Raw genomic sequence first — 12,859 nt, forward strand, 5'->3', positions numbered from 1 at the left:
ACAAGAATCAGCCAATGAATGGGGGAAGAATTGGGACAACTGTAATAGAGGAACAATAAAATATGCAATAAAAAAATAATCAACCAATAAATAAATAAGTGGAACAACAAATCAATGTTTCTTTCTGTCTGTCTCTCTCTCTCCTCTCTTCCCTCTCTCTAAAATCAATACATTTTTAAAACTGAGCAAAGAAGGTAAGCCAAAAAAAAAAAATCCTTTAAAGCAGTGTCACATTAAAGAACATGGAACCCAAGACTCTTGTTCTTTACCTTGAAAATAGTAACTAAGGAACTAAATGTCAAATGTGATTTTTTAAAAATTTGTTTCTTAGCTACAAAGTGAATTTCCAGCAGAACTGAATCAAGGACTAATTATTGTAAATGTTACATAAGTTGGAAGACTGATGATGTTGACCAGTAAAAAACCGAGTCAAAAATGGCAAGTTACCATGTCTTGTAAATATAGTTCAGTGCCTGACAAAGTGACCTTAGTTTTTGGTTAACTTGAAATATGTTTCAGGGACAACTAAAGTGACATGAGTTCACGAGACCTTGGATTATCACTAACCCACTAGAGTCATTTCACTTGGTGTCAGGCTTAGGAAAAATGCACTTAGATGGTCATCTAAGTACCAAGACAGAGCTTACTCCTCTACAATGACTACAACATGGGAAATTACTTAGCAATTGTATTTCAGTAACTTTAGAGGGCACTGTAAGGGAATACGACTTTGGAGAGCTAGAGTGGCTGCTTCAGCTACTCATTCCTACAATATGTCCTCCATGCAACAAAAAAAAGAAAGGAAAGAAAAAGAGAAAAAAAGAAAAGAAGTGTCAAAAATAGAAAAAGACAGCAATTTATAAAATATAACTATGTTATGTTTCTCTTTGTTGACTATACAGAAAAGTCGAAAGAATCAATAGCTGACAGTCTACTCATGATCTAGACATGTCAGCTTGATTTCAGAAGTTTATTGATCCAGCAGACTTACCCACAACTTTAACCTTGATGCTTGCGTGCGCTTCTCCAGCTTCATTCTTCAGATTTATGTTATAAACACCAGAGTCTTCTCTTTCAGCTACATCAATAATCAGACTGCTGCTGTCTGGGTAAGATTCTGATCTTATCCGGCCACTGCCCTCCACAATAGCCTGAGGAGAGAAGAAACAAAATGGCATGACCTACACAACACGATGACTATTCTAGAGTGCTTTATAACTTAAACTGGACATGGTGTCAATGCCTAAAATACACATTCTCAGTTTAATCCTCCATCAACTCCAAGGACAAAGGTATTATCATCCCAGTTTACACATGAGAAAACTGTAACCCATGGCCACATGACCAAGAAGTGGTAAAACCGCGATTTGACTCCAAAACCCACCAATATTTGACTCTCCAAAGAAAAAGTCAGAGAACTAAAAATATGAGTACACAGTGTTATTCTAGGAGAGAGGTCTTTTTGCATATCAAATTAGAAATAGTTAAATTTGTTTTGCAAACTAAATAATGATTTTTAAAATTTTCTTATTCTGACATTTTAAAGTATTGAAAAGGTTGGACTGCTGCAATGCCAATTTTTCATACAAGTTATTGAGTATTGATTTTTCCCTTCCAATAGGTGATGGAAGAATGAGTATTTCTTTCCCAAAGTAAAGACAGTGAGGTTGAGCTTTCTATTATAGTTTCTTTTCTTTTCCTTCTCATCCTCCTTCTTTCCCTTCTTCTCCTTCACTTTTTTCCTTCCTTTTTTCTTAAACCAGAATTTAAAACAGTACTACATTTTTCTGATTCCCAGGTTACATCTTCTACATGACAATGAACAGCCAATATACAAAAGAGGAAAAACAGAGACAGATGATCATGGTAACTTTAGGTAATCTAAGTAATTTGCCATTAATTATTTTTAACTCTCTTTTGTCTCTGGATTAGAACTCATAAATCTTCAATAACAAAATATTGTGATGACGGTAAGAATGCCTGAAATAGTTTTCTGATTTTTCTGTCTTATAATAGAATAAAATTTTACCATATTAGCCTAATTCTAATCTTAAGATTATAAAACATGTTCTGCTGTTTTTTAATGTGGAAAGAAAAATATTTATTTAAGGTGGTGTTACATTGTCATCTTCAGTTTTCTTTTTCTTTTAAAAAATTTTTATTTTATTTTATTTTTTTTAGAGAGAGGGGAAAGGAAGAAGAGAGGAGAGAAACATCAATGTGTGGTTGCCTCTTGCGTGTCCCCTACTAGAGACCTGGCCTGCAACCCAGGCATGTGCCCTGACTGGGAATCAAACCAGCGACCCTTTGGATTGCAGGCTGGTGCAATCAATTCAATGAGCCACCCCAGCCAGGGCCTCTTCAGTTTTCTATATTTTATTTTGTTTGTTGTTGTGTTATAATTTACATAAAGTAATATTCAAACTTTTTTGATATACAGTTCTATGAATTTTGACAAATTTATGTGACTGCTATAACCATAACCACAATCAATATGCAGATTATTTCCATCACCTTCAGCAGTGTCCCCATGTTCCCTGACAGTCATGCACTCACCCCACACTCTGATCCCTGATAATCCCTGGTCTGTTATGTATCCCTATAGTTTTCCCTTTTTCAGAATTCCATGTAAATGGAATCAAACAGTGTGTAGCCTTTTGCATCTGTCTTCCTCACTTAGCTTGATGCTACTTAGAATCATCCAGGTTGCTGCATGTATTACTAGTACATTCTTTTTTACTGTTGAGTAGTATTCCATTGTATAGTTAATATGCAATTAGTTTATGTATTTACAAACTGTATATTCATACAACTGGACTTCTGGGTTGTTTCCATGTTTTGACAATTATAAATAAAGCTGTTATAAACATTTATATAAAGGTTTGTGTGTGGACATATGTCTTTGTTTCTTTTGGGTAAATATGTAGAAATGGCATCATAGAGTTATATGGTGAGTACATATTTAACTTTATAAAAAACTATTTTCCAAAGTGAGCATACCATTCTGCATTCCCACCAATGGTGGATACATGAGTTTAACTGTTCCATATTCTTGACAGCATTTGGCATTGAAAGTTTTTTTAATGACTTTTTAAAAGTACTCTCTTTTTTTTGTCCAGTTTCTTTCACTTAGAATAATTATTTTGAGATTCATTCTTTTTTATTGCTGACTAGTATTCCATTGTGTGAATATTTTACAATTTGCTTATTTATTCACCTTTTGATGGATATTTGCAATGTTTCAGCTTTTGGATATCACAAATAAGCCTACTCTAAGCATTTGTTTCAGTGAATATTTTGTATGTGACATTGGATTTTCTACATCTATAATTATGTCAACTGAAAATATATACAGTTCTACTTCTTTCCAATATGGATGCCTTTTATTTCTTTCCCCTGCTTGTCTGTCCTGGCTAGAACCATCAGTACAGTGTTGAGGAGTAGCGGTGAGAGTGGACATCTCTCTTTTGTTCCTGATCTTAGGGGGAAATTAGTCAATCTTCAGCATTAAGTAGGATGATAGTTGTAAGATTTTCATGCATGTCTTTTACCATATTGAGGAAGTTCCTTTCAATTCCTAGTTTGCGGAGAGAAATTAGGAAAGGATGTTGAATTTTGTCAAATGTTTTTGTGTCTTTTAAGTTATTGGTTTATTAATATGGTAAATTATATTAATTGATTTTCAAATATTAAACCAAACTTTGCATCCTTGAGATAAGCTCTACTTTGTCATAATGTATTATTACTTTTATGTATTATTGGATTCCATTTGCTAAATTTTGTTTAGAATTTTTCATCTATGTTCATGAGTGATACTGGTTTATAGTTTTCTCTTTTTGTAATATTTTTCTGATTTTGCTATAAGAGTAACACTGACCTTCAAGAGTGAGTTGAGAAATACTCCTCTCTTCTCCAATTTTCTGGAAGAGTTTGTGTAGAATTGATATTATTTCCTCATTAAGTGTTTGGTAGAACTCTTCAATAAAGCCATCTAGACTTGGGATTTTCTTTGTGACAAGTTTTTAACTACAAATTCCATTTCTTTTATAGATAGAAGGCTATTCAGTATTGATTTAGTAGCATTTCACAAATTCTGATATGTGGTTTGTTCATAAATATTTTCTAATTTCCCTCAATCTGTGAGTTGTTTAGAAAAATGTTACTTAGTTTCCAAATATTTGGAAGTTTTCCTGATAGCTTTCTGTTATTGCTTTCTAATTAATTCCATTGTAGTCAGAGAACATACCTTGCATGACTTGGATCCTTTAATATTTATTGAGACATTTTTTATGTTCTATCTTGGTAAATTTCCCATGTGCATATTAAAATAATGCCCATACTGCTTGTTCAATGGAGTGTCTATAAATGTCAATTAGATCAAGATGGTTGATAGTATTCTTCAAATCTTCTACATCCTTAACAATTGTCTTCTTGTTCTATGAACTATTGAAAGAAGAGTATTGAAATCTCTAATTTATATATTTATTTTTGTAATTCCATATCTTGTCACTTGTTTTCTATTTGTCCCATCTGTTCTTCATGCTTCTTTTTCTGCTTTCTTTTGAATCAATTAAATGTTTTTGTGATTGCATTTTATGTTCTTTGTTGGCTTATTAGCATAAATCTTTTTTTATTTTAATAGTTCCTTTAGGGTTTATAGTATACATCCTTAATTTTTCACAGCCTACCTCTACTTGATATAATACTTCATGTATAGCCAACAAAAGAAACTTACAATAGCATACTTCCATTTCACCTTTCCTAGTCCTTACTTCCATTTCTCTCCCTTTGACCCTATGTTTTTACTGTAATAAATTTTATTTGCACTTATGGTATAAGCCACACAGTGCATTGTTATTATGTTTTTAGTCAATTATCTTTAAAGAAATTTAAACATTTAAAAAACCTCTTACATATCTATCCATGCAGTTACCATTTTTGTTGTTCTTTTTCCTTTGTGAAAATGTTTCATCTGTTATCATTTTCCTCCTCACTTAAGGACTTCTTTTAGCATTTCTTGTAGTGCAGGTCTGCTGGTGATGATTTCTTTCAGGTTTTATATATGTGAAAATCATTTTCTGAAAAGTATTCATGCTGAGTATAGAATTCTAGGTGGACAGTTTTTTCCTTTAAAGATGTTGCTCCACTGTATTCTTACTTGCCTTGCTTCCTGAGAAAAATCTCATGTCAGCCTTGCCTTTGCTCCTGTATATTAAATGTGGCTTTTTTCTCTGCCTACTTTTAAGATTTTTTCTTACAAGTTGAGAGCAATTTAATTATGTAGGGTCTTGGTGTCGTTTTCTTAATATTCTTTGTGCTTGGCTTTTATTGAGCTCCTTGTCTCTTTATTTACAGTATTTTGACCACTACTTCTTTAAATATTTTTCTGACCCCTTCTTTTGTGACTCGAATTGTATTTATATGGGTCTGAAGTTGTCCATAGCTCAATGACATCTTTTTTTTGCTCCAGAAAATAGAAAAGGAGGAAACACTCTCCAACTCTTTGATGATGATGATGATGATGATGATGAATAAATTAGTTTTAGAACAGATTTAGGTTCACTGCAAAATTGAACCGAAAGTACAGAGAGTTCTCATATAACCCCTGTCCCCACATATGCACAACATCTCCCACTATTGATATTCCATTTCAGAGCAGTACATTTGTTATAACTGATGAACCTACATTAACACATTATTATCACTTCAAGTACATAGTTTACATTAGGGCTCACTCTTGGTGTTGCATTCTGTGGGTTTTGGCAAATCGATAATGACATGTATTCATAATTATAGAGTCTTATGGAGTAGTTTTGCTGACTGTAAAACATTGTATATAGGAAGCCATAGGGTCACATATGAGCTGGCACTAGTCTACTACTCCAACCTCATTATGCTCTTTCTCACTCCACCTCAGTCACACAAGCTCTCTTTTCCTCCTCCAACACTTCAAGCGCATTCTCTCCTTGTCCTTTGTACTTGCGTTGCCTTCACCTGGAAATCTCTCTTTTTTGATCTTCATGTAATTGGTTTCTTGTTGTCATTCAGAGATGCTATTGTCATTCACCACACAGTCACTTGCTAACCATATTAGCCTATTTTTACCTTCATAGCACTTATTATTATACTATGCAAAATAATTATGTCTGCCTATTTATTTAATAATTCATTGTCTCTTCCTCTTCCACCCCATTCCCTGACATTGATTAGAAAGAAAGATGGACGGTTGTTCACTGCACATAAAAACATCTTTGGCCACATAGTAGGTGGTCAAAACTATGAAAAGTAAATGAATGATTATTACATTTGCCTGAAAATTGGTGATCTTTCTTCGTCAAAATAATTACATGGTTGCTGTATCCCTGTACATTTATTTGCCTCCTTCTTTCATCTGACTAATGGAGGGCAGGAAGTAGGGTGGGCAGTGCACGTGTGTGTGTGCGCGCGCATGTGTGTGTGTATAACAAACCTTATCTGCTCTGCTCCAAATGACTTTAGGAGGAGGTTCTCCACTGATGGGAATCTCAAGACGAAGCTTGTTTCCTGCGATTACTGTCACTGTGTTGTCAGCATCAAGACCGTCCAGGTTGATTTTAGGAGGATCTGGAATATTGAACATGGCCTTTGTTATCAGTCATTCCCATGTGAGTATCTGGGCTAGTACTTGGCTAGTGCTAAACATTGGCAGTAACCGGTATTTTATGTGGCAAAAAAAAAAAAAAAGCAAGAGGAGTTAATGAAGATGGTACATGGCACACTGCAAAACTACCTCATTGTAAGTTTTCTTAGGGATTAACATTTAGATTAGGATTAGTAACAGTTATATATTTTTAATTTAAATATCACATAGTTTTGAATATGCTACAATTCCAAGGTAAGCAAAACCAAAAATAAAAAAGCAGAACTCTACAAAGGTTTCTTTTATCTACTCACCAATAACATGAACTTTGGCAGGCAAAGTAACAGTGTAGGCATCTGGTGTGAATACATAATCACCTTCATCCTCAATGAGAGCATTGTCTATCACTAATTTGTGGATTCTAAGGGAACAAGAAAAACATATTTCTAAGACTTTACAAAGATTTACATTGCATATGACCCAAACTGAGAAGACACTTTATCTGATTAACTTGCATTATGCAGCCTGGAAAGAAAGAATAATGTGGAATCTTAATTATCCTATTTATTGGTCCATATTAAATTTAGACTATATGGGATTAATTTTACAAATACAACTTATTTATTAGGCAAGAGTCTTATTTTTTTATATCATAGCATTGAAAAGGTTGAAAGAAAATGTCTCACTGATGTCATACTTTAAGATTCAAATTATTAAGAATAACCTTGACTTTGGTTTATATACCAAATCTTAGATTAATACTTCTTAACTTTATTGAGGTCATGAACCAGTGAAAATCTGATGGACACTATGGACCTTCTCACTAGAGAAAAGCAAGTATTTTTATATGCACAGAATTACGATTTCAGAGGATTTATGAGAACCCCTGAAGTTCATTCATGGTCTCTTTAGAATCCATGGATCCAAATTTGAAAACTCATGGCCCAGATCTTTCCTAGATTCTAGCATATTATTCCCGCCCCTCCTTCCCCCGCACCTCCCCGCCCCCGAACCCCAGCCAAAACTGTGGAAAGGTCATGTGGCACTTATTGGTTAGGGACAGTTAATCCAGTTTGACCAGTTCCTCAACCAGAATTCAGTATCATTCTTCTAACCTCATGTTTAGATAGGAAAGAATCAGTCAGCGGGTTTCGAATAGACAAAGCACCATGCTGTAAAGTGCAGATCCAAGATCACAGGTAGGACATGACGTACAACAGAGAAATCACATGCTCTTGCTATTTGAAAGCAATGAGTCAGAAATAGATCCTTTCCCTAGGACTGTTCTTCAAACATCCTTGACAAATACGTAATTCAGGAAGTGGGGAAAGTGAGATGGGGACCAGTCCTCACTTAGGGATCTCCTAGCTTGCTTACCTTCCTTTGTGCACAACCTTTAGACGGTCACTCTCCTGAACGGGTAGCCCATTTTTAGTCCATTTTCCTGTTACGTTTTCAGAGATTTCACACTTCAAGCAGATTTCTTTTCCGAGCTTTACAGTCACATCAGTTAGAGGTGTTAATATCTTCAGAGGCTTCACTACAGAAACAATAGATGTTTATAAGTGCCAGACCCAATCGAGACAGGCCAAGATGGTGTCATTTCATAATGGTACAGTCAGTGTTGCTATTAATGCTTGTTTCGAAAATGAGAATTTGTTCTGCTGCAACTGATATACTAGGGGACGAATTGAAGCAAAACGCAAATTTTATGTTTGATTACATACAATTTCATTCATGACAAAGATTAGGTGAATCCAGAAAATGGCATCCAGCTCAACTGAGCAGGTAGGACTGCACAACACACACATACACACACCCCTGAAACATCTACCAGCTACCTCAATTGACCCATGTGATATGAGCTACACTCATGCACAGCTGAGACTACCACTAACCATCCAATTTCAAATAACCTCTGTCCACCACCTCACAATAGTTCACACACTGGCACAACTTCCATAAGCAAATCTCAGGTCTTTTTAAAGGTAAAGTATCATATATGTTGTATTATTTATTAACCATTTAACATGTGTAAAAACTATGCTAATGGTTTTTGTTAGATTATTATTTTTTTTAATGTGTTGCTGACAAAATTTTTGAGTGTTGTGCCCATCATCTTATTTTCTCATCAGTCCTTTGCTTTTTATTGCATGACTTTGGATACCACAGTGATTTTTAAAACTGCATGTGTTGCATTATAGCAGAACTGACTGTAATTGCTTTATTGTTTTAGTTGTTAATGGTATTAGAGGCAGAAAATCACGTAATTGCTTTAAAGGGATACAACTATCAAATAAGGATCTGCCTATGATTAAAAAAATTTTTAAAAATGTGTCATAATGTATTTATTTTTAGATAGAGGGGAAGGGAGGGAGAAAAAGGGAGAGAAACATCAATGTGTGGCTGTCTCTTGATCGCTCCCTACTGGGTACCTGGCCACAACCCAGGCATATGCCCTGACTGGGAATTGAACCTGTGACCCTTTAGTTCTCAGGCCTGTGCTCAGTCCATTGAACCACACCAGCCAGAGCTAAAAAACCAAACATACTTTTAAAAGAAAAGGACACAGACAACAGTGTGGCGATTGTAAGGGAGGGTGGAGGTGGAAGAGAGTATAAGGGGGATAAATGGTAATGGGAAAATACAATAAAAATAAACTATTAAAAATTGTTTGCAAATTGAAAAAAACCCTTTTTTGACAGTAAACTAAAATAGCCTACATTCCATGAAACATAGGAGTATATTGAAATTACTTCTGAATAACTCGGTGACCACATAAATCACAACTGGACTCAGAAAGGAAGTAAAGAAGCAGGATTTCTGTTCTGTGTATATCATCAATGTTTTTGTGATGTTTGCTATTTTAATTTTCATGGCTAACTGAAAGGGACAGTCTCTGCCATTGAGAGCTGACTACAAATAGTGGGCATTTGGGGAAATATATTAATTCTCTCACGCCTCGGATGCACATTAGCAAGTTAGCTCTTACAATGTTCTCAGCTGAGGCCTGCTGAGTAACTTCTCACCCCCAAATGTAATTGCAGAATCTTGAGTGTTTATTTAATGAATAGATAGGAAGTCACTGATGAATTAAGCAAATGTGACAAAGATTTGATATCATATCTAAGTATTTACCATCTATTTATATGATTTGGGGATTAAAATATTTTTTAACCATGGGCTCTTTTTCTCAGAGACCCTAATTGACATGACATAGACCCTCAGCTAAAATGGAATATAATTTTACATATTTAAAATTGCCACAAGTAGAAATGAAATAGATTGAAACTGGATTAAAAAATGCAACGCCATGAGCAAGCCCACATGGAAGACATCCAAAGAAGTCTCACTTACAGCCAACAGAAAGCTTAGCGGACGACTGTCCTCCTGTTGTCATTACCGAATACTCTGCACTGTCAGCCTTGGTTGCCCCTTCTATGATCAGAACGTGTTTTTTGCCCTCAACTTTAACTCTGTATCTCGATTTTGGACCAGGGATGATCTCCTCGCCATTCTTAAACCTGGGTTAAAACAGATTATTAAACAATTTTGACAAATGACCCTTCAGGAGATGGACCTTATTGGTCTTGTTCCCATATCCCAGTGTTATGCAGAGTGTCTGGGAGACACTCAAGAACTATTTACTGAATTAAAGAATCGATAAATTGATCTATCAGTGAATTAATATTATAACAAATGTTATCTGAAAACTACATTAAAAGAACATAAACCCCCTCTTTCCACTCAAGATCAATCAGATGAACTTGCTAAGAGTGGGTATTATGCATGTTTGGGGTTTTGACGTACTACTGGTGAGAATAACATTTTAATACATTTTAAAGAGAGCTATGACTCTAGATTAGAATGAACAACCTACTCTATACCAATTACTACAGATTCCAGCTGTGTAATTTACTATACTTCTCAACAAAGCACTTCAATTTAGGATTCAGAATCTTTTAGTCTTTAATTTTGAAGTGGTTCAAAGAGAATTTGAGAAAACACTCCCCACTGACAGAAAAAAAATTGGTTTTTATTTTTTAATGTAATTTGTGATTTTCAGTCTAAAATATTTTTCTGAGGTACTATAACAATAAAATAACTAGGAATAAAATGGAAAAAAAAGTATATTTTCCCATGTAAGTTGTTAGCATGGTATAGTGAGAGAAAGCATGGTACAGAGGTGAAGAGCATCTGTGGACTTTGGGGTTAAACAGACCTGGGCAAACTTGAGCCATCCATTTATTATTAGTATGTGCCTACTGCCCTACATCCTTACCAGTATAGATTTCCAGATCTTTTTCAGTACCATGGGTAAAAACAAAAACAACAACAACAACAAAAACCCCACAGTATCTTAGTATGGTTTTAATTACCATTTCTACGAACACAAATGAGATTGAGATTCTTTTCATATCTGTAAAACCAATTTCTTCTAATCCAAATTATGAAGGTACTTTTTGTGTGTGTCTTTTAAAAATGAACAGACCTCAGAAAAGCTATTTACCATTTTACATTGGCATCATCTTCAGACACCTCACATTCTAATTCCACTCTCTCCCCACAGTAAGCATTTGTATCTTCCAGCTGTTTGGTCACCATAATTGGAGGTTCTAGTGTGAAAAAAGAGGGAGTCAGGATCATTAAATGTCCAAAACCTGCCTTGCCCAAATTTCTTCACAGATGAAAAACCAACAATAAGAAAGTATTATATCACAGAGCTATGGTTAGATGGTGGTAGATAGGAAGTGGGGACTCTATGACTTTTCTTGGCAAAATAAATAGCTGACAACCCTGGGGAAGTTTTCCCAGAACTTTTCAAATAAAAGAAATTATTGTTTTAGAGAGCAGACAAAATGTATCAAATATCATATGGGGGGCAGGGAGTCAAATAAGATACCAGGTTGTAGACACTTCTAATGAAGAAGAACCTTTAAGACTAAAACTCCTTGATTCTGGTTCTAGATGGATGATGGAGATTACAGAGTTGTATTAATCAATGGGCCTCACACACAATAATAATAATAATAATAATAATAATAATAATAATAATGCCTGGCTTCACTGACATCCTCTGGCTCTTTTCACAATGTTTTTGTAAATGATAGTCTTTGGAATTCTCAGAGCCAACCACTGATGCCACTTTAGTTATTTAACTAGTTTCAAGAGAACTCTATTTGTGATCAGCGGAGCGCGTGAGATGAGGATTGTTTTGTAGACTTCACTGGGTTTCCGAAGTTAGAGCTAGAACACTTGTATTATAAAATACCGCTTGTTTGAGTCAAAACCTACCGGCTGTTTTACCCAGCAGTTGTTTTTTGTTGTTGTTCCCATTGGCTTTTCTAGTCTTCAACAAACCTGAAGATAACCTAGGATCCAGATTAACTGCCAGCGTTAAGGTGCAATGCAGAGCCAACTGAGCCTGCTGAGTGAACCATCTTTAGAGATGCTACTAACTCTGTTCTGGCGCCAAGAGCTCACCTCATTATTTTCATCTTAATTATGACCCCTGGGAGATGGACAGCCCTCAGCCCTTAATGACTACAGTAAGGGATTTCACTTTACCTCTCACGAAGAGCTCAGTGGAGCATTTCTCATCACCGGCTGTCACATAATACTCCGAATCATCTGTTAGTGCACAGTTATTGATAAACATGATTCTTTCACATCCTTTATGTTCAAAGATGTATCTATTTTAAATAGGAAGAAGATAAACAGAGTCCACTAACTTGATTTTATTTTCTTTATTGCCAGAAAATTTGGCTTATAATTTGGCAATGCTTGAAAGACAGGAATTTAATTTTGATCTGTCACTTAATCATTAACATAGACAGTAATTTTATAGAACATGATATTCTCTTAAATGAGTTTAAGAACTAGTGTTATCATATCACAGTTATCATCATCAAGAAAGAACATGGGCATTTGGAATAAAAAAACTGAACAACCAAGAAGTTTGCAAAATTTAATTATTTGTGACTTGGATTATGGATGGGTGTATCAGGGCATTATAATAAGCTACAGAAAAAGATTTCATTTGCAAAATTTTCCAATTGAAGATTTTAAGACTAAAACACTGAACACTTTCTAGATAAAGATAACCAAGTAAAATTACATTTTTGGTAAATTCAAGCCACCTTCAAGAGATTTTTACCAGGTACAAACATTACCATTGCAAAGTCACTCTGTAGGCATGACCACATTTAGAAATTGGAGGCCACCTGATTGTACTACAGA

General features: G+C 34.9%; 1 protein-coding gene across 3 annotated transcripts in view; it reads right to left on the reverse strand.

Annotated features, from left to right (window-relative positions):
• Positions 1-12,859, reverse strand: part of MYBPC1 (myosin binding protein C1) — an 80,246-nt gene that overhangs the window by 24,876 nt on the left and 42,511 nt on the right. For all 3 annotated transcript variants that reach the window (XM_054574636.1, XM_054574635.1, XM_054574634.1), the window contains exons 13-19: positions 12,188-12,312; positions 11,130-11,235; positions 9,977-10,143; positions 7,997-8,159; positions 6,934-7,040; positions 6,470-6,603; positions 992-1,151 (exon numbers count right to left, since the gene is read on the reverse strand). In XM_054574636.1, coding sequence (XP_054430611.1) covers positions 992-1,151; positions 6,470-6,603; positions 6,934-7,040; positions 7,997-8,159; positions 9,977-10,143; positions 11,130-11,235; positions 12,188-12,312 — 962 coding nt within the window. The remainder of the gene's footprint in view (positions 1-991; positions 1,152-6,469; positions 6,604-6,933; positions 7,041-7,996; positions 8,160-9,976; positions 10,144-11,129; positions 11,236-12,187; positions 12,313-12,859) is intronic.

This window comes from Pteronotus mesoamericanus, unplaced genomic scaffold, assembly GCF_021234165.1.
Source record: "Pteronotus mesoamericanus isolate MK-2021 breed Mesoamerican mustached bat unplaced genomic scaffold, CSHL_Meso_final contig_263, whole genome shotgun sequence".
Taxonomy (NCBI): Eukaryota; Metazoa; Chordata; class Mammalia; order Chiroptera; family Mormoopidae; genus Pteronotus; species Pteronotus mesoamericanus.